At 43.4% G+C, this 17,293-nt stretch overlaps 2 protein-coding genes across 2 annotated transcripts in view; both read left to right on the top strand.

The window, feature by feature from the left end:
* Positions 1 to 16,392, top strand: part of ZNF451 (zinc finger protein 451) — a 102,588-nt gene extending 86,196 nt beyond the window's left edge. Inside the window, exons 15-17 of the transcript XR_013960317.1 lie at positions 6,304 to 6,424; positions 13,563 to 13,672; positions 16,368 to 16,392. The gene's annotated coding sequence lies outside the window, so the exon portion shown is untranslated. The remainder of the gene's footprint in view (positions 1 to 6,303; positions 6,425 to 13,562; positions 13,673 to 16,367) is intronic.
* Positions 1,730 to 16,780, top strand: BAG2 (BAG cochaperone 2; the record flags this gene model as incomplete). The annotated part of the gene is made up of 3 exons (XM_080663477.1): positions 1,730 to 2,248; positions 13,563 to 13,672; positions 16,368 to 16,780. The coding sequence occupies exons 1-3, from the start codon at positions 2,136 to 2,138 to the stop codon at positions 16,778 to 16,780; spliced, it is 636 nt and encodes a 211-aa protein (XP_080519603.1). The 5' UTR covers positions 1,730 to 2,135.
* Positions 16,781 to 17,293: the final 513 nt, after the last annotated feature.

Here is a 17,293-nt window from a genome sequence, read left to right as displayed (position 1 = left end):
TTCTCATCCTTGCAATATGAAGCATCCTAATATATAAAAACCCAGGGTCCATAACATCCACAACGATTGGAGGCTCAACCAACCAGAAGTCAGTGCTGGGTTGCTGTGGCGACCCAGCACTGACTGCCTCGGCTGCAGGAGCCGGGACCCAGCACTGACTGCCGAGGGGGCTGCAGAGCAGGCCCGGAGAGAGGCCTGGGGAGAGAGCAGCAGGGTCTGATCCGTACCCTCCATGGCAGCTGTTGATCAGCACTTGCCTCTCTCTTTCACTCCAGGCCTGGCCAGCAGCCATGCCTCTCTTTCTCTCTGGCCTCTGCTGGGGCTGATGATCAGCCCTGCCTCTCTGATCAGGCCTGTTGATAGGCCTGGAGATGCTGACTGGCATAGAAACCGACCAATCAGAACCTAATCTGGGTGAACTGTGAAGGCAGAACCTAAGGTGGGGGCTGAGGAGGCGTTTTAAGGGCAACAGCTGTTAGGTGTAAGGTATAAGAAAGTGGTTCAATTTTTTAATGACCTGTTTAGCAGTATAGTGCATATGACTATCAGTCCACATATAGGGATTATGTATTTTTGTCTGCCACGAGCATCTCTTCCTGATGAAAAAGGCTTCCCCCCGCATTTAAGCAATCTATCCTATATAATCTATGCTACTAAAAGTGTAATATGCTAATTAGACAGGGTCAACCGGCCATCTTCCAGACGTCCGACGTCCTTCCAGACAAAGCCATGGTGATGGGGGCCGAGGCAGAGGCCGTTAGGGGCGATCAGGCTGGCAGGGGAGAGCAGTTGGGGGCAAGACCAGGCCAGCAAGGGAGGGCAGTTGGGGGCAAGATCAGGCCGCCGGCAGGGGAGAGCAGTTAGGGGCGATCAGGCAGGCAGGCAAGTGAGCAGTTAGGAGCCAACGGTCCCAGATTGCAAGAGGTGGGATCGGGCCTAAACCAGCAGTCCAGCAGTTGGACATCCCCAAGGGGTCCCTGATTGGAGAGGGTGCAGGCTGGGCTGAGGAAAACCCCTCCCCCGGGTGCACAAATTTCGTTCACCAGGCCACTAGTAGAGCTATAATAGGAGCAAATCACAAGTTTTAAAGTAGGTTAAAAAAAAAAAAAAATAGAGTGGAAGGGAGAAACATCCATTGGTTGCCTTCTACATGTGCCTGGCTGAGGTACAGGACCTTGACCAGAATCCAAACCAGACCCTTCAGTCCCAACCAGCTAGAGCAAAATTAGATAAGTCTTTGTACTCCCAGCCCAATTCCACTTTTACAGATTTACGTAAAATGGGTGTGAAATGGCCTTAATGGATACCAGTTATTTCACTCAAAATTCCAACTAGAATAATTTTTAATAGGGAAAAAAGCTCATTAAAAATCCCTTCATTAGAATGGGTTTGAAATGAAGTTAATTCACCCTGCGAAAGTTGGGTCTATTTTATTTTTCCCTATTCCTTCAGTGGTGTTATCCAGGCTTTCCTTCTCATCTCAGGATACTGGTAACAGGGTAGGCAGGCAAGTACTGGCTGCTTAGGAGCTGTGGTTAAATGCCTTCTCTTCCCCAAGGGGACCTTTTCTCCATGCATCCATGGACTTCAGCGTTTCTGCTGTGAATTACGGGGGCTGGAAGACACTAAGCGAAGCCATCCCTGAGCGATACACCCACAGTCTACCGTTAGGTCCTTTCGCGTGTGGGCGATCGGGAACCTCGGGGCTGCAGGGCGGGTCGGGCCGCCTGGGGATGGGCCGGGGGAAGGGTGTTGTGTGTGTCTCCGCAGCGGCTCGGTGGTTCCAGGGTCCGCAGAGCAGGAGGGCCCGCGGGTCGCGGCAGGACCTCCCCTCCGCGTCTGCCCCTCCAGGGGGTGGCTCGGCCGCCGCCGGCTTCGTTCCTCAGGCCCCCAGGCCCACCCCAGCCTGTGCCCGGCAAGAGCCCCAGCCGGCGCCGAGCCCCCAGGCCCGGGCGGCGCGCCTGCCCTTGTTTGGCCACGCGGCGGCGGCGGAGTCGGCTCCTCCCGGCCGCCCCCCGCGGCGTCAGAGGGAGGCGGGAGCCCGCGGTGACTGCTACGCTGCGGCCGCCGCGCTCTCCACTCGCCGCCGCCGGAGAGGCCGGTGACCTCTTGGCCGCCCCGCCTCGGAGGCTCAGATGGCTCTGGCGAAGATCAACGCGAAAGCGAACGAGGGCCGCTTCTGCCGCTCCTCCTCCATGGCCGACCGCTCCAGCCGCCTGCTGGAGAGCCTGGACCAGCTGGAGCTCAGGTGCGCGCGGGGCCGGGGCCGGGGTCGCGGGGCCGAGTGGCGGGGTGGCGGGGTGCGCGGCGCGCCGGCCGCAGTCTGGTGGCCCGGACGCGGTGCAGTTGTGTTTTGGGGCGAGGGGGTCCCACTCCTCGTCCGAGAGAAAGCGCATTCGGTCTAAGGAGAACCCCGCGAGCGCCCGCCCTGTCGGCGGCCACGTGCTCCCTAACCGAGCCGAGCGTTCTGAGCGGAGGAAAACCGGGGAAGGTAAAAGTGACGTCATTTGCCATTAGGGACGGTGGCACGCCGGTCCACAGAACTTCTGGAACCTTCTGGGTGCCGGTATGCGGTCTTCCAAGCGTTTTCAACTTAGTCGTGACCAGTTACGCATTTTTAAGAGAGGCAGCAGTTGAGCGGTCCTTGATGGGGATGGTCAGTTTCTTTGCTCCCAAACACTTAAGAGCAAAAAAATTTAAAAAGCCAGGCACTCATCCGGTAGCAAGGATTGGCCAGGAGGGGGACAGCGGAGGGGCTGCTGGGCGGCCGGCCGCTTGGGACTTGGTGGGATTAAGACTGCAGCCCCAGTCTTCCCGTAACCCTGTCTTCAGTCCCGTGTGAGTCCCGCGGCAGTGTTGTGTACCTTCTTCCATGGAAGACCTGTGCTGACACCTCCTCCGAAGTGCCAGTCACTGGCCTGAAAGGATACGTTTTTGCCTCTTAACCGATTACGATGTTATTAACTAATTAATATAGTGGTGGGCTTGTATACAATTTCTAAGTAAGTCATATTACATTTTGGAAATGTTTATTTCCTCTAACAGTGTATGAAACCTTCTTTGTGATTCCTGGCTGCTGTGTAAATTGTGTGCAAGTGGAGTTAAATGAAAATCTCATTAAGGCACTCACAACCTCCTGGAACCACACAGAGTTTTTTCCCATAGTTTTCACCCGGTTCTGGGTGGATGAAGGAGTATGTGAGCCAAACATTTTAAGAAGCATTTCATGATGTCTTTATCTCCCCGAGTTAATACACCAAAACAAGAAGAGGTATCTATTTTCCAAGTCAGTGCATTAATAGCCACAGTATATCTTAGCGAATGAGGCATGTAGTATTACTACCCCAAGAAAGGAGTTAGAATATGAGGAATTCTCCACCCACAGTGATTTCATGGATGGCAACAGTTAGAGAAACCAGAGCCAAAACCACTGTCTGGGGTTCTGCTGTGAAAGAGAAAAAGAGAACAAGAGAAGAGTAATGCTTCTGCATTACTTTCAACACTAACATTTTTACATCAACCCCCAAAGTGGAGCAAAACCAGAGATCAGTGGCCTCAGCTACTTAATGTCTCTCTGGAAAATATTTCTTTTTATGTAGCAGCATAACAAGAAACTCACACATCTCCCCACGTCTTTTTTTAAATTTTTAATATTTTTTTATTGATTTCAGAGAGGAGGGGAGAGGGAGAGAGAGAGAGAAACATCAATGATGAGAGAGAATCATTGATCGGCTGCCTCCTGCACGCCCCAGTGTTGGGGATCGAGACCACAACCCAGGTATGTGCCCTGACCGGAATCAAACCTCCACCTCCTGTTTCATAGGTCGATGCTCAACCACTGAGCCATGCCAGCCGAGCTCCCCAGGTCTTTAGAACTCTGAGGGTGTGTTCTCAACCATTTTAGGGGTTTCTCTTCCCTAATCAGAAAGAAAGGATTTTTCCTTAAAGTAATGAGGTCATTGCCCCTTCTTCAAGCTGAATCATTGTTCTCAAACAATTAATGCCTCCTGTGGTAAGTACAAAAAAGTCGGATACTCAGTTGGTTGCAGCATTGACCTGTATGTACACTAATAGGTTTGATTCCCAGTCAGGGCACATGCCCAGGTTGCAGGTTCAGTCCCTGGTCTGGGCGTGTTCAGGAGACAGCTAACTGATCTGATATTTCTCTCTTACATTGATGTTTCTCTCTCCCTTCCTCTCTCTAAAATAAAGTAATACTTTTTTTTAAGTCAGGTACTCATCTCTAAAAGAAAGCCTCTGGATTTGAATTTATTCTATTCTAATATTGATTAATATAACATGAATTCTGATTACTGTATACAAGTGATTAAACTATAACTTTCTTTTTTTTAAAAAAAAAATCTTCCCAAGGATATGTTTTGTTTGTTTTTTAATTGATTTTGAGAGAGAGAGAGAGAGAGAGAGAAAGAGAGAGAGAGAGAGAGAGAGAAATACTGATCAGTTGCCTCTAGTATGTGCGCCCAGAACAGGGATTAAACCCGAAACTTCGGCATTGCCCTGACTGGGAATCGAACCCGAAACCTTTTGGTGTATGGGATAAAGTATAACTTTTTAAATTAACCCTGGAGCTGAGGAGAAAAGATTGATTAATGTGTGTTGAATTGTTCATTGTAAGGACTTTTCTCATCATTTTAGACTTTTGTAAGCTTTGTTTCTTTCTTTAAAAAATAAGTAATATTAACATTAATGTTAACTAAGGAAGTGTTTTAGAAAATAAGTAAAAACAGAGAAAAATGCAAATGCGTGGACAAAGTCATAGCACTACACTGTTAAAAACTAGAATTATGTCTAGAAGGTGAGTTTTTAAAAGAAAACATGATATTCATATGTGATTTGTTTCTAAAATTTTACCGGGACACTACCTTGTCTTTTTCCATTTCCTCTAAGAGGGTGATTCCTTTACCTCCTGGTTTCATTGCCTATTTTAAATGGTGTCTGGTTTTTGCATTCATCAGTGGCTCAGAACACCTTGCTTAAGTTATTGTAATTATAAATAATACATGCTAACATTTATTCATTTAATGAGCACTGACTATATACCAGACCCCATGCCTCTGTGGAAGTTATTATCTCCATTCTCCAGTTGGGAAATTGAAACTTAAGAAGTTCAGTCTTGTCCAAGGTCACATAGCCAGCACCCAGGAAGACTAGCTATAGAGCTTAATACTTCATTACTAGTTTTCTTAAATATATCGTATTTTAAAATGTGGGAACAGTATCAGGATGAATATACGACTTTACTGAAAGAAGTGAAAATTCCATTTAAATTAGTGTTTAATTCAGTAAATATTGAACAGCCACTCTGTGCCAGGTATTGTGTGGCTCCTTGTCGGCTCTGGATGGTAATGAAGATGGGACGTGGGTTGTGGAGAATGGCACAGGGCATGAGGACAGGATGGAGATTGGCTGTTCACAAATTTCCCCAAACTGATCATATTGTGGCTCCTTCTCCCTCTTATCAGCCGTTTGCAGTGGCTTACATGGAGGGTTGGGTGAATGACGAGGGTGATATGGATCATTTGTTTGCGGGAAAGTTTCTGGTTGCTTAAAAGTTTCTTAGGGTGTGGCAGTGTCCAAGGAATCATCAAACAAGACGGCACCATAGTTAATGTATAACAGCCTATAATTTACAAGAGCACTTTTCATAAACATTGTGATTTGGAGCTTAAAAACCCTTTGGCTAGAAGGGCAGATATTATCTCTCTTGGAAATGAGGGAACTGAATCCAGAGGGACTGACAATAGTGTGAGGAGCTACTACTCACGGTAGCTTCTCTCATTAAGCACCAGTCCCATTTTAACACCAGTGTCTCAGTAATGAATGTAATTTAATATTTTGGTTATGATCAGGAAAACCCTTCAAAATTTTATATTGCCTAAAATATAAGTGATCATCGTAGTATTCTTTCGATACAAGAGTATTAAATAAGAGACACATGATTTTTTAAAAAATTTTTATTGTTTAAAGTATTACATATGTCTCCTTTTCCCCTCATTGACCTCTCTGAAGAGACACATGATTTTAAGAACCTGTTTTAGAAATTCTTTCAAATAAATCTATGATAGGAGCGCTTGCCATTTTCACTCCTCTTTATGAAAACACCAATTCTTGTTATTTGTAAGCCCGAGTTCATAATGTTCGCCAGCACCCATCCTGGGCCCATTGCACATATCCACTCATGTATATATTTTTTTAGTTGATGTTGTCAGTCACTGTGAAAACTTGTTTACCTGCTTTACTTCGTCCAGTCACAACCACCATCTCATTATCCCTGTTTCATAGATGAGGAAAATTGGAGCGAGGAGAGTTTCAGTAACTACTCAAGGTTCGAACAGCTGGACTGGAACGCCCTTGCAATGCCCACTGTGTCCTGTATTAGCTGACGGGGAGCAGCCACAGTCAGGTGAAATTGCTGTTGGGTCTCTTCTAAGTCTCCCAACTTTGTGTTTTGATACCCAGGCTGCAGAGACCTGTAGGGTGTCAGAGACATGAGGACTAGCTGAGGAGAAGTGCCCTTCAGTTCTGTCCTTGTGTGAATATTCTGACTGCAATTTATTTTGGTAAAAGCCTGCTTAGTTGTGATCTCATGCAGAGTTTTCCAGAAGCACAGCCCAGGCCGGCCTTGACGTGAGGATAGGTTCTTTCCCAATTTGGACTTGTAGCTGCTTCCACGATCTGTTAATAAAAACAGAACTGCCCTCTCTGCCAAGAAAAGTGTTGTCAAGTGATGTGTTAAAAAAAAAAAAAACAACCATGAAGGATAACATGAGATAGGCCAACAGTTGTCTACCCAGAGTTCCAGAAGAAAATAATGGAATGGAGGACAGGGAATATTCAAAGATACAATGGTTTACAATTTTCTAGAACTAATGGAAAGGTAGATTATATGAGTTATATTTAAGATTCCAGTAGCTGATAAACAGTGCAAATATTACTTAAATAAGCTAAGTGGAGATCTGGGTACAGCTTTTTAAAAGAAAAAATTAAAAATACAATGTAGTCCATACACTAGAAAGATGTACAGTAGTGCAAAGGGAGGCATTAACCAACACCTGCTCAAGGTGGGGAGTTAAGGAAACAGTTCCTGTGCAAAGGATTGGGTTTTGAAAAAGTTTCACCAGTGGACAAGGGTCAAGGATAAAGATTGTTGCAGAAGAGGGAATAGCAAATGAAAGGTCAAGGATGCCAAAAACAAACAAAAAAACTTTGGTTCTGAAGAGTGACATTTTACCTTTGCTATGATATGAAAAAGGCATATGTGAAAATATATGTAAGAAGTTCTGTAAAAGATGAAATCTGTTTTTCACAGGAAAAATGCCCTGTTCATTTCTAGTCTTGTGGGGGGAAAAAACACCATAAAAGTTGCATCTAATTTCCTTTATATTTGGTCTCGTTTAATGACAAAATACTTCTTCATATGACAGGTTATATTTTTTCTAGAGTGTCTCCTTTTAAACCATTTTTCGTTAACAACACCGTGAACTTACTGTTGTAACTTGCTGTTGTAAATGAAGTGTCCTTTTTTATGAAAACTTTCAATTCTTTATCATCTCCCATTTGAATGCAAACTTGAGTGTTAAAAAATTAATCTCTTCTTTAGCATCTTCACATTTACCAGTCACATGTTTCATTTAAATACTAGAGTCATGGTTTGTGTTTTTAGCATAAATATTTCATATCAGTGCCAACTCAGTCTCTTTCAGATGTACTGGGCCCTAGGTCAGTGGTCGGCAAACTCATTAGTCAACAGAGCCAAATATCAACAGTACAACGATTGAAATTTCTTTTGAGAGCCAAATTTTTTAAACTTAAACTTCTTCTAATGCCACTTCTTCAAAATAGACTCGCCCAGGCTGTGGTATTTTGTTTAAGAGCCACATTCAAGGGGCCAAAGAGCTGCATGTGGCTTGCGAGCCGCAATTTGCCGACCACTGCCCTAGGTTATCTGAGAGTTTGCAAATGTAAAATGTGTAAGTATATCATGAATGGTGCTAGAAGAAGGCCTGATACTGCATTATTCCTATTTCTTAGATTATTAATTTTCATTGTTTCCTAGCCATATTGTGTAGTAAGATTCTTACCAGCTCTTTGCTTTTACTGGCTTTTATAAATGCAAAGTCCAACATATATTTAGTATCTTGATGAGTAAAGGGACCCTGTGACACTTTTCTGCTTACGAGTGCTATTTTGGGGTGTAACAGGTGGGTGAGTGTGGGGAAAAGGCATATGTGTGGTTGGGGTGAGGAGGGGGGAATCCTTATATGGAATGGACATGTGCTAAGACATTGGTGAGGTTGTTCCTTTTGGACCCACTTAAGGCAGCAGTCAGGATTAGATCTTCAGTGATCTTGGGTTTCTAAGACCATCTGGATACTGAGGATAGATCCGTCACTGTTTATTTTGGAAAAGATGGCAACTTATGTAATTGCAGGGTAATAGATAGCAAGAAAGTGCCCTGAAAACAGTGCACTTTAAATATACAGGATTTCTTTTTCTTGCTCTCATGATTCCACATGACTGAGTGTGTTCATGAGTATGTGTAGTAATAAGTATGTGGGTGTGTGTACTTGGGGAAAGTAGTACTTCTATAGTCTGGTCATGGCTCTGTACCAAAAACCTACAGAGACATTCCCTTTAAATTTGGGAAAAGGCAAAGATGCCTTCTCTTACAACTGCTTACAGTACCAGAGGACTGCAGTCAGTATTATACAGAAAAATAGGAGCTAATAGCTCTGGCGGAGTAGCTCAGTTGGTTAGAGCGCCTTCCTGATATGCCAAGTTTGTGGGTTCGATCCTCGGTCAGGGCACATACAAAATCAACCAGTGAATGCATGGATAGGTGGAACATCAAATCAATGTTTCCCTCTCCCTCTCTCTAAAATAAAAAATAAAAAGAAAAAAGAAAAAGAAAAATAGCTAATAGTATTGAAAAGGAAGAGATAAAAACTATCATTTTATGATCATCAATCTAGAACAAGCATGCCAAACTTGCGGCCCACCAGCCACAAGTTTAACATGCTTGATCTAGAAGAACCAATAAAATCAAAAGGCAAACCATTAAAATTAAGTATAAATCATGGTGGCCAGTTAAAAGATGAAACTAGAACAACAGCATTTCTCTAACCAGAAATAGCCAGCTATAAGATATCATCAGAAATACATTATTCACAGTAGCAACAATATCCGCAAACTACCGTGTTTCCCCGAAAATAAAACATCCTCCGAAAATAAGACCTACTCACAGGTTTCCTTCTGAGTGAAATATAAGGCATCCCCCGAAAATAAGGCCCAGGCTCTGTCTCAGAATGAAAATTAATTTACCGTAAACTGGTCGCTAGGGCCGCCCCGACTGGGGTCTAGCAACCAGTGACATTACGCGGAGTCCTGACGTCACTGCTGTGTGGAGGCGGAGCAGAGGTCAGAGTGAGCGGTGAGCACGGGGCGGGAGAAAGGAGGAGACTTTCGCAGATGCGTGTAGAAGAACAGGAGGATTAGAGCGGACAGGACGCAGCGAAGGAGTGCTGGTCTGTCTCTGGTGACACTACCTGATGCTCGTGGCCACCTTCATGATGACTGAAGGTTCTCAGTCAGTGGCAGACCCTGCTCCAGCCCAGATCCAGGCCCCAGCAAGCCCAGTGACAGTCCCCAGGCAGGCCCCAGGGGGTAAATGTCTGATAAAGGGGTAGGGGGATGTCTGGTGAAGGTGTTCAGTGGCACAGGGGTGGGGGGAGGGGGATCACTTAAAATGACACAGGAGGATCAGAGGGGGCAATCAAAATGACACAGGAGGATCAAAAGGGGTTACTAAAATGGTAATCCCCCCTCTGATTCTCCTGTGCCATTTTGATTCCCCCCTCTGATCCCCCCTGTGTCATTTTGAGTGATCCCCCTCCCCCCACCTTGATACCCCAATTCCTTTTTTTTACCCCTAGAAATGAGTGCAAAAAGAAAAAGCTACTCCGTGGAGTACAAGAAAGGAATCGTGGAAGACTCTTGGGGCCAAAATCTTACTGCTTTCTGCAAAGAGAAGATGTTGAGTATCCGATTGGTCCGAAAATGGCGAGCAGAGTATGGTAACCTCATTGAACAAGTGGACAAGGGAAATGCTAAAAAGCGCAAGTGTGGATCAGGTCGGCAACCATTATTTTCCGAGCTGGAAGACCTGATCTGTGAATGGGTTGTTGACAGGAGAGCAAAGGCTTTGGTTGTGAATAGGGCTCAGATTCAAGAATTTGCCCTTGCAATGGCACCACAGTTTGACATAGCCCCCGAAGACTTCAAAGAATCACAACACTGGCTGGATAATTTCCTTCAGCGAAGTGAACTGTCTTTAAGAAGATCTACAACATTGTTTAGGTTGGAAGATACTCAAGTTATTAAGCGAGCACTTGCATTCAAGTCCTTTATTGATGATGCTGACTTCTCTAAATACAATCTTTCCAACGTGATTGCTATGGATGAAACTGCAGTGTTTATGGGCCAATCATCTCAAACAACAATTGAACAGCGGGGTGCCTCCTTAGCGTACATTCCCTCCACTGCTTATGAAAGTGCACGTGTTTCCTGTATTTTGGCAATTCATCTGGATGGCACTAAAATCCCACCTTTAATCATTTCTAAGGGCAAGAAGGAAAAGATTGAACGTGTTTTGGGCGTTTTTATTCTTGAAACTGAAAAAGCCTGGGCCACACAAGCAGTTATAAGGAAGTGGGTCGATTTAATGCTGCCGCTTGTTATGTGAGGGAGCCAAAGAGGTCTGCTAGTCTGGGATGCAGCCAGCACTCACCGCGCTAAAGACATGAAGACATTTCTTCACGAAAGAAAAATAGATCAGATAATGATTCCCGCAGGAATGACGGCCTATCTCCAGACTCTTGCTATTGCAATAAATAAGCCATTCAAAGACAATTTGCGCATGGAAATTAATGACTACATTGAAAATAGAATGGAGAGAAATCAGCGTGGAAACTTTGTGAAACCTAAACTGCAAGAAGTTGTGACTTGGGTGAAGAATTCATGGCAGAAAATCACTGACAGTTGCATTGCAAATGCACTGCGAGCAGGCTACCTTGACAAGAAGTACTCATTTAAAGACAGTGCTATTGCTAAACATGAGAGATTTGGTCCACTGATTCTGAAAGAAATGGAGTCACAAGAAATTCACCAGGAAATTCAGGAATTGGATTGTTATGATGATGTTCCAGAAGATGATGACATGATTGTCATTGAATAAATGAGTAAATTCTTGATACTGTAGGATTCACAGTTTGTCTGGTTTGTGTTGACAACTACCGTACTACCGTACTGTATACAGGTAATAAATTTCCTTTATTTTCATTTAACAATAAATGTGTACCGTATTCTTCTTCATGGAAAAATAAGACATCCCCTGAAAATAAGACCTAGCATGTCTTTGGGAGCAAAAATTAATATAAGACACTGTCTTATTTTTGGGGAAAGAGGGTATCTAGAACACTGAAGAGTCCACAAGACAACCATTAAGAATAGTTCATTACAAGATGAAATCACCACCTACAATGTGCAGTTCCGGGTAGTAGTTCCCAACATAAAAAAAAGAAAAGAATAATAAAGAATACTTCAAAACTCTAATAAAGCATATAGAAGAGGATCTGAATAAATAGAGATGTATCATGTTTTAGCCTGGAATGACAACACAGTATTAGAAAGATGTCAAATTTACCCCAGTTTTTTGAAAAACCCAATCCACTTACTCTAGAGTTTACATGGAGGAATAAAAGTCTAAATAGATAAGTTTTCTTTGATTAGGGGGCTGTTCCTACCAAATATTAAGGCATGTTATAAGACTGGTGCTATTTTTAAAAAATATTTATTGATTTTTAAACAGAGAGGAAGGAGAAAGATCGAGATGAGAGCAAAACATCCATTGGCTGTCTCCTCCTGCACGCCCCCTACTGGGGATTGAGCTGCAACACAGGCATGTTCCCTGACCAAGAACCAATTGAGCCACACTGGCCAGGGCAGGTGCTATTTTTTTAAAGTGGATATTTGTGTAAGAACAAGTCAAATGGGATAGAGATTTCAGATGTAGACCATCTACAAGTCACTGGGGGAAAGATAGATTTTTGGTGGATCATGTTGGAGAAAAGGTTCCACTATTGGGAGAAAAATAAAACAATATCCTTAACTAACTACATACAAAGATGGGTTCTACATGGGTTAAGATGTAAATAGGAGCCCTGGCCAGTGGCTCAGTTGGAGCATCATCTGATACACCAAAAGACGTTGTGGGTCCATTCCCAGTCGGGGCGCATATAGGAGGCAGCTGCTCAATGTCTCCCTCTCCCTCGCCTTTTCCCTCTCCCTCCTTCCCTCCTTCACTCCTTCCCTTCTTCCTTCCTTTGCTCCTTCCCTTCTTCCCTCCCTCTCTCCTCTCTTTTTCTCTCTGTCCCACTCCTTCCTCCCCTCCCTCTCTCCTCTTTTCTTCCATCTCTAAAAATCAGTAAGCATGTCCTCAGGTGAGGATTTAAAAAGAAAAGAAAAGATATAAATAGGAAAAAGGTAAAATTATAGAGTTAATAGAAGGAAATGTAGGCCAACATCGTATGACCTAGGGATGGGAAAGACCCTGAAATAAAATTTCAAAAGCATAAATCATAAGGCAAAACAAAACCAGGAAAAGATGAACTTGATCATTTCAAAATAAGGATCTCTGTTCAGTGAAGGGTATCCCAGCGTTCATATGTGATAGGATGGGAGAAGATGGTTGCATTGTCTGTAACCAACAAGGGATTCATATCCAGAGTATGCAAACCAACAAGAGGACAGCAACCCCTTTTTAAAAAAGAAAACAGGCAAAGGCTATGAGTAAGCTAACAAGGATACAAAGAGATGTCTAAAATTATTAATGAAATAAATGCAAATTAAGTATTGAGATATCACTACACTTACTGTCAATAAATAGTTAGAAAATTGGAAAATGCTGAGTATTGGTAGGGTTGTGGGGAAATAGGGACTCCTGTGCTTTGCTGCCAGGAGTATGACCTGGTATAGCCATTTTAGAGAGCAGTCCTCATACTGAGTCAAATGAAGGTACACACACCCTTTGTCTCAGCAATTCTGCCCTCACCCAGGTCCTTAAGGGGCATCTATTCATTGAAGTGTTACTTGTGGTGATGCATAGCTGAGGGACAAGGAGAGTGTCTCCACTGGGAGAGGTAAAATCAGGTGGATATACATGTGGAGAATTAGGCAACAATTAGAAGCTACTGATTAGATGGTTCTTAATAAAATAATGCTGAGAGTGAGATATAAATTGAAAACATGAATACACAAATACATATTTTTGCAAGAACAAACAGATAACCACTAAATAGAGCAGGGAGGAAAATGGGAGTGGGGTAAGCGGATTTAAAAAATATAACAATGAAAGGATAAAAAATAAAAAGGAATAAAGACTTCTTGAAAAGTGTTCCTAATGATCTTTAAACTTGAATTGAATGACAGAAGGGTGAGGACCACTAATTGTCCATGTAGTAACTGCTCTGTTTCCCTATTTATAGGGTGGAAGCTTTAAGAGAAGCGGCAACTGCCATTGAGCAAGAGAGAGAAATCCTCCTGGAAATGATCCACAGTATCCAGAACAGCCAGGACATGAGGCAGATCAGCGATGGTGAGATCTGGTTCCATAGACGGGGCTCGTCTTTTACACCCTCTACGGGGTTTGTGATAAGCATGGGTCAGTTTTTGCTTGACTTGTGGTATGAGCACACCCGATTTCAGCATTTAATGTGAGCAGCAGGTAGCAGCTGCAGCTGTCAGTTTATTACAAGAGATCATTCTCCCACTGTACTCCCCAGCCCAGGCCAAGGCTGGAAGTGATGGAAAAAGGCCTCCAAGCTCCTTTGGCAGAAAAGCTGGCTCCAAGCAATAAGGCCAAGTATAGAACTTCAGTTCTATTGAAGTTACTGGAATGTAGATTTAAAAGCAGAGGGAGCCTGGCTGGAGTGGCTCAGTGATTTGAGTGTTGACTTATGAACCAGGAGGTCACAGTTCGATTCCTGATCAGGGCATAGGGTTTCAGGCTTGATCCCCAGTGTGGGGCTTGCAGGCAGCTAATCAATGATTCTCTCTCATCGATGTTTTTCTCTCTCTCTCTCCCTCTTCCTTCCTTTTATTGATTTCTGAAATCAATAAAAACATTTTTTTAAAAAAGCATAGGGAAAAGGTGAGAGGGGAAAGAAAGAAAATGCAGTAAACTACAAGCCCAATAAAACCCTATTAATGTAAAAAAAAACACGTGCCATCATTTCCATATGAAAAGCATGACTGCCCCTGGAGGAACAGGTCAGCTGTGATTTGTATTCATTGGTGATGGCCTTCCTAATTTGGCGCTTCCTTCACAGAACAAGCTAGTGGGCCAGGTAGCTGGTGCAGTACGAGAGCAGTCTACCTCCAGAGTCCACAATGGGGTCAGATCTAGTCTGTCTCTTCACCATCCTGGACAAAGATCAATGAATTAGGAAGTCACAGAACTTCCCTCCAAAGATCAATAAATTAGGAAGGATGGTAGGGGATTGCTGACTATTGACAGAGCCCCTTTTCCCATCATTGCCTCTGGGTGCTGGCCAAGACATAGACCACTGGCCATCTTAAATTTGTCTTGAGGGGTGAAGTTGAGGCCTAATTTTCAGCCAGTTTTTCTCCACTTTCATGGCTTTTTTCTCAGCCCAAATTGGGGCATTGTATTCTGATAAACATGCAGAATATGCCACCCCAAAATATGCCGCTTTGGCACAAGGATATTTTGAGCTGATTATTTTTGAGAAACTGCAGACACAGGAGGCGCTCTGGAAACAGAGAAGTTATCCTTTTGTAAGAGAAGTTTACATTTTTAAAGCAACTTTCCACATGTAAGGGTGTCTCCCTCTCTGTGCCAGGGAGTGGACTGTGAATCACAAGGACTTTTATCAATGGAGAAGGTGCCCACTGTAATTAAATCTTATTCTCTTTACCGTGCTTTTCCTGGGCACCTCCCATAACTGGCTTCCTTCCCTCCCCAGCACCTTTTGTCTTCAGCTGAAGGTGGTGTTAAAGGTGGCTGAGCCATCTCGGAGAGTTACTCAGTTTCCCATGTACTATACGTGAGTTATACATGTTAATAAACTTTTGTGTTTTTGTCCTTGTTAATCTTTCTTTTATTCTCAGACAAGAACTCAGATAGAGTGACAATTATTTTTCCTCCCCTACATGCACATCCTTTGGAGAGATGCAGGACATCTGCTCTCTGCAGCCTTAACCAGCACAAAACCTGGTTATGCTCACTGTTCACGCTGTTAAGACCTGATCTCCATCCCAGCTACAAACGCATACCTGCCCAGACTTGGCAAACATGACCGCTTGAGAAGTCATCTGGTATTCCATGTATACAAGAAAGGTATTTCAGGGAAAGTTATTCTTTTTATTTTTTTAAAGGAGAGAGGGGGAGAGAGAAAGAAGAAACATCAATGATGAGGGAGAATCATTGATCAGCTGCCTCCTGCACGCCCCACACTGGGGATCAAACGCACAACCCAGGCATATACCCTGACCGGGAATCAAAACCGTGAACTCCAGGTTCATAGGTTGATGCTCACCACTGAGCCACGCTGGCTGGGCCAGGGAAAGGTATTCTTCAACCTCCCTCTCTAAACCAATGCACTTCATCAGTTAATCTTATATGCTATAGTTTTAAGATTAACCCTTAGGAAATTCATAGCAGAAGTGATCACAGAAAATAGATTTAGCCACAAATAAATGTGTTAGTGTCCTTGACATTGTTGGGGTAGGAAGAAAATTTTCTTTAGCTTTTTAGATCCTTTTGGCTGGTATAGTAATTAAATCAACATGAGACAGATTAACAATGGAAAAATAATTTAATTACATACATTCATATGGGAACTCCACATATATGAGAGAGTCAGAGACACCCCCCATACATGAGAGGTGTAGAGATAGAAAGGTAAAGTGAGGTATACTTGACAGTGTGAGCTAAGGTAAGAGATGGGGCATCTGGGGCTGCAGAGGGGAGAGGGAGATTTGCAGGACAATAAAAAGACATGTTCAGTTATGAGAAGTTTGCCCTGCCCTATGGATAGGTCATAAAAATTATCTCTGGCAAGAATTCTTACTATGAGCAAACCCCCCAATTTAAATTCTTTAAGGGAGAGGTACGAGTTTCTCATGAATCCTCAGGGTCTCGATTGCCTTCAGCTCAAAATAATTCATATGCTAATGTAGCACATCGTGGAGAAGCCTGTTCTGAACCCCTTCAACATAGATGAGTTTATGACTCACAGTGATTGGTATTTCAAACTTTTTATGTTTAGGAGAAAGGGAAGAATTAAATCTGACCGCAAACCGTCTGATGGGACGAACCCTTACTGTTGAAGTTTCCGTGGAAACCATTAGAAACCCTCAGCAGCAGGAATCCCTAAAGCATGCCACCAGGATTATCGATGAAGTGGTCAGTAAGTTTCTGAATGATTTGGGAAATGCCAAGAGTCACTTGATGTCGCTGTACAGTGCGTGTTCGTCTGAGGTGCCGCCTGGGCCAGTTGATCAGAAGTTTCAATCCATAGTCATTGGCTGTGCACTTGAAGATCAGAAGAAAATTAAGAGACGCTTGGAGACTCTGCTTAGAAATATTGAAAGCTCTGACAAGGCCATCAAGCTGCTAGAGCATTCTAAAGGAGCGGGCTCCATAGCTCTGCAACAGAATGCTGACAGCAGATTTAATTAGTTTCCAAACCTGAGAGCAATGATGTGAAAATGATAACATGCTATCTTAAGTGATAACTAGTTCTTTATGTTAGGCATAACCACTCATTTGATAAAGAAGATGAAAATATTCCAGTGTCAATCAGTTTTATGAATAACAATTAAAAGTAGAAATATTTTAATTATCTTCCTGTAAGTTTTTAGATTGAATTGTCTTCTAGGAACTAGCACCCCATATATATATGTATTTTTTACTGTTCTGTGGATGAATGCTTTGTATGTGGGGGAAGTACGTGCTCAGCTAAGGGTAAAAATCACTGTTCTTACCGTGGCTTTGTCTGGTGTGGATACACATGGACATGTGGGGCATTTGGTTGACTAGAAAGCTTTATGCAGCAGCACACGCACATTTAGTGTTAGCCAAGCAGTATGATTACAGGGATACATGGAATCACACAGTAAGAACCTTTCCCTACATTCTTTCATTCAGTAGTTTTTCTAGACATGCATGTCAAATTATTTTGAACTTAAAGAT

Source organism: Plecotus auritus (genome assembly GCF_963455305.1).
Source record: "Plecotus auritus genome assembly, chromosome: 4".
NCBI classification, from domain to species: domain Eukaryota; kingdom Metazoa; phylum Chordata; class Mammalia; order Chiroptera; family Vespertilionidae; genus Plecotus; species Plecotus auritus.
The sequence above is the reverse complement of the archived record's forward strand: the minus strand, read 5'-3'. Positions and strand labels throughout refer to the sequence as shown.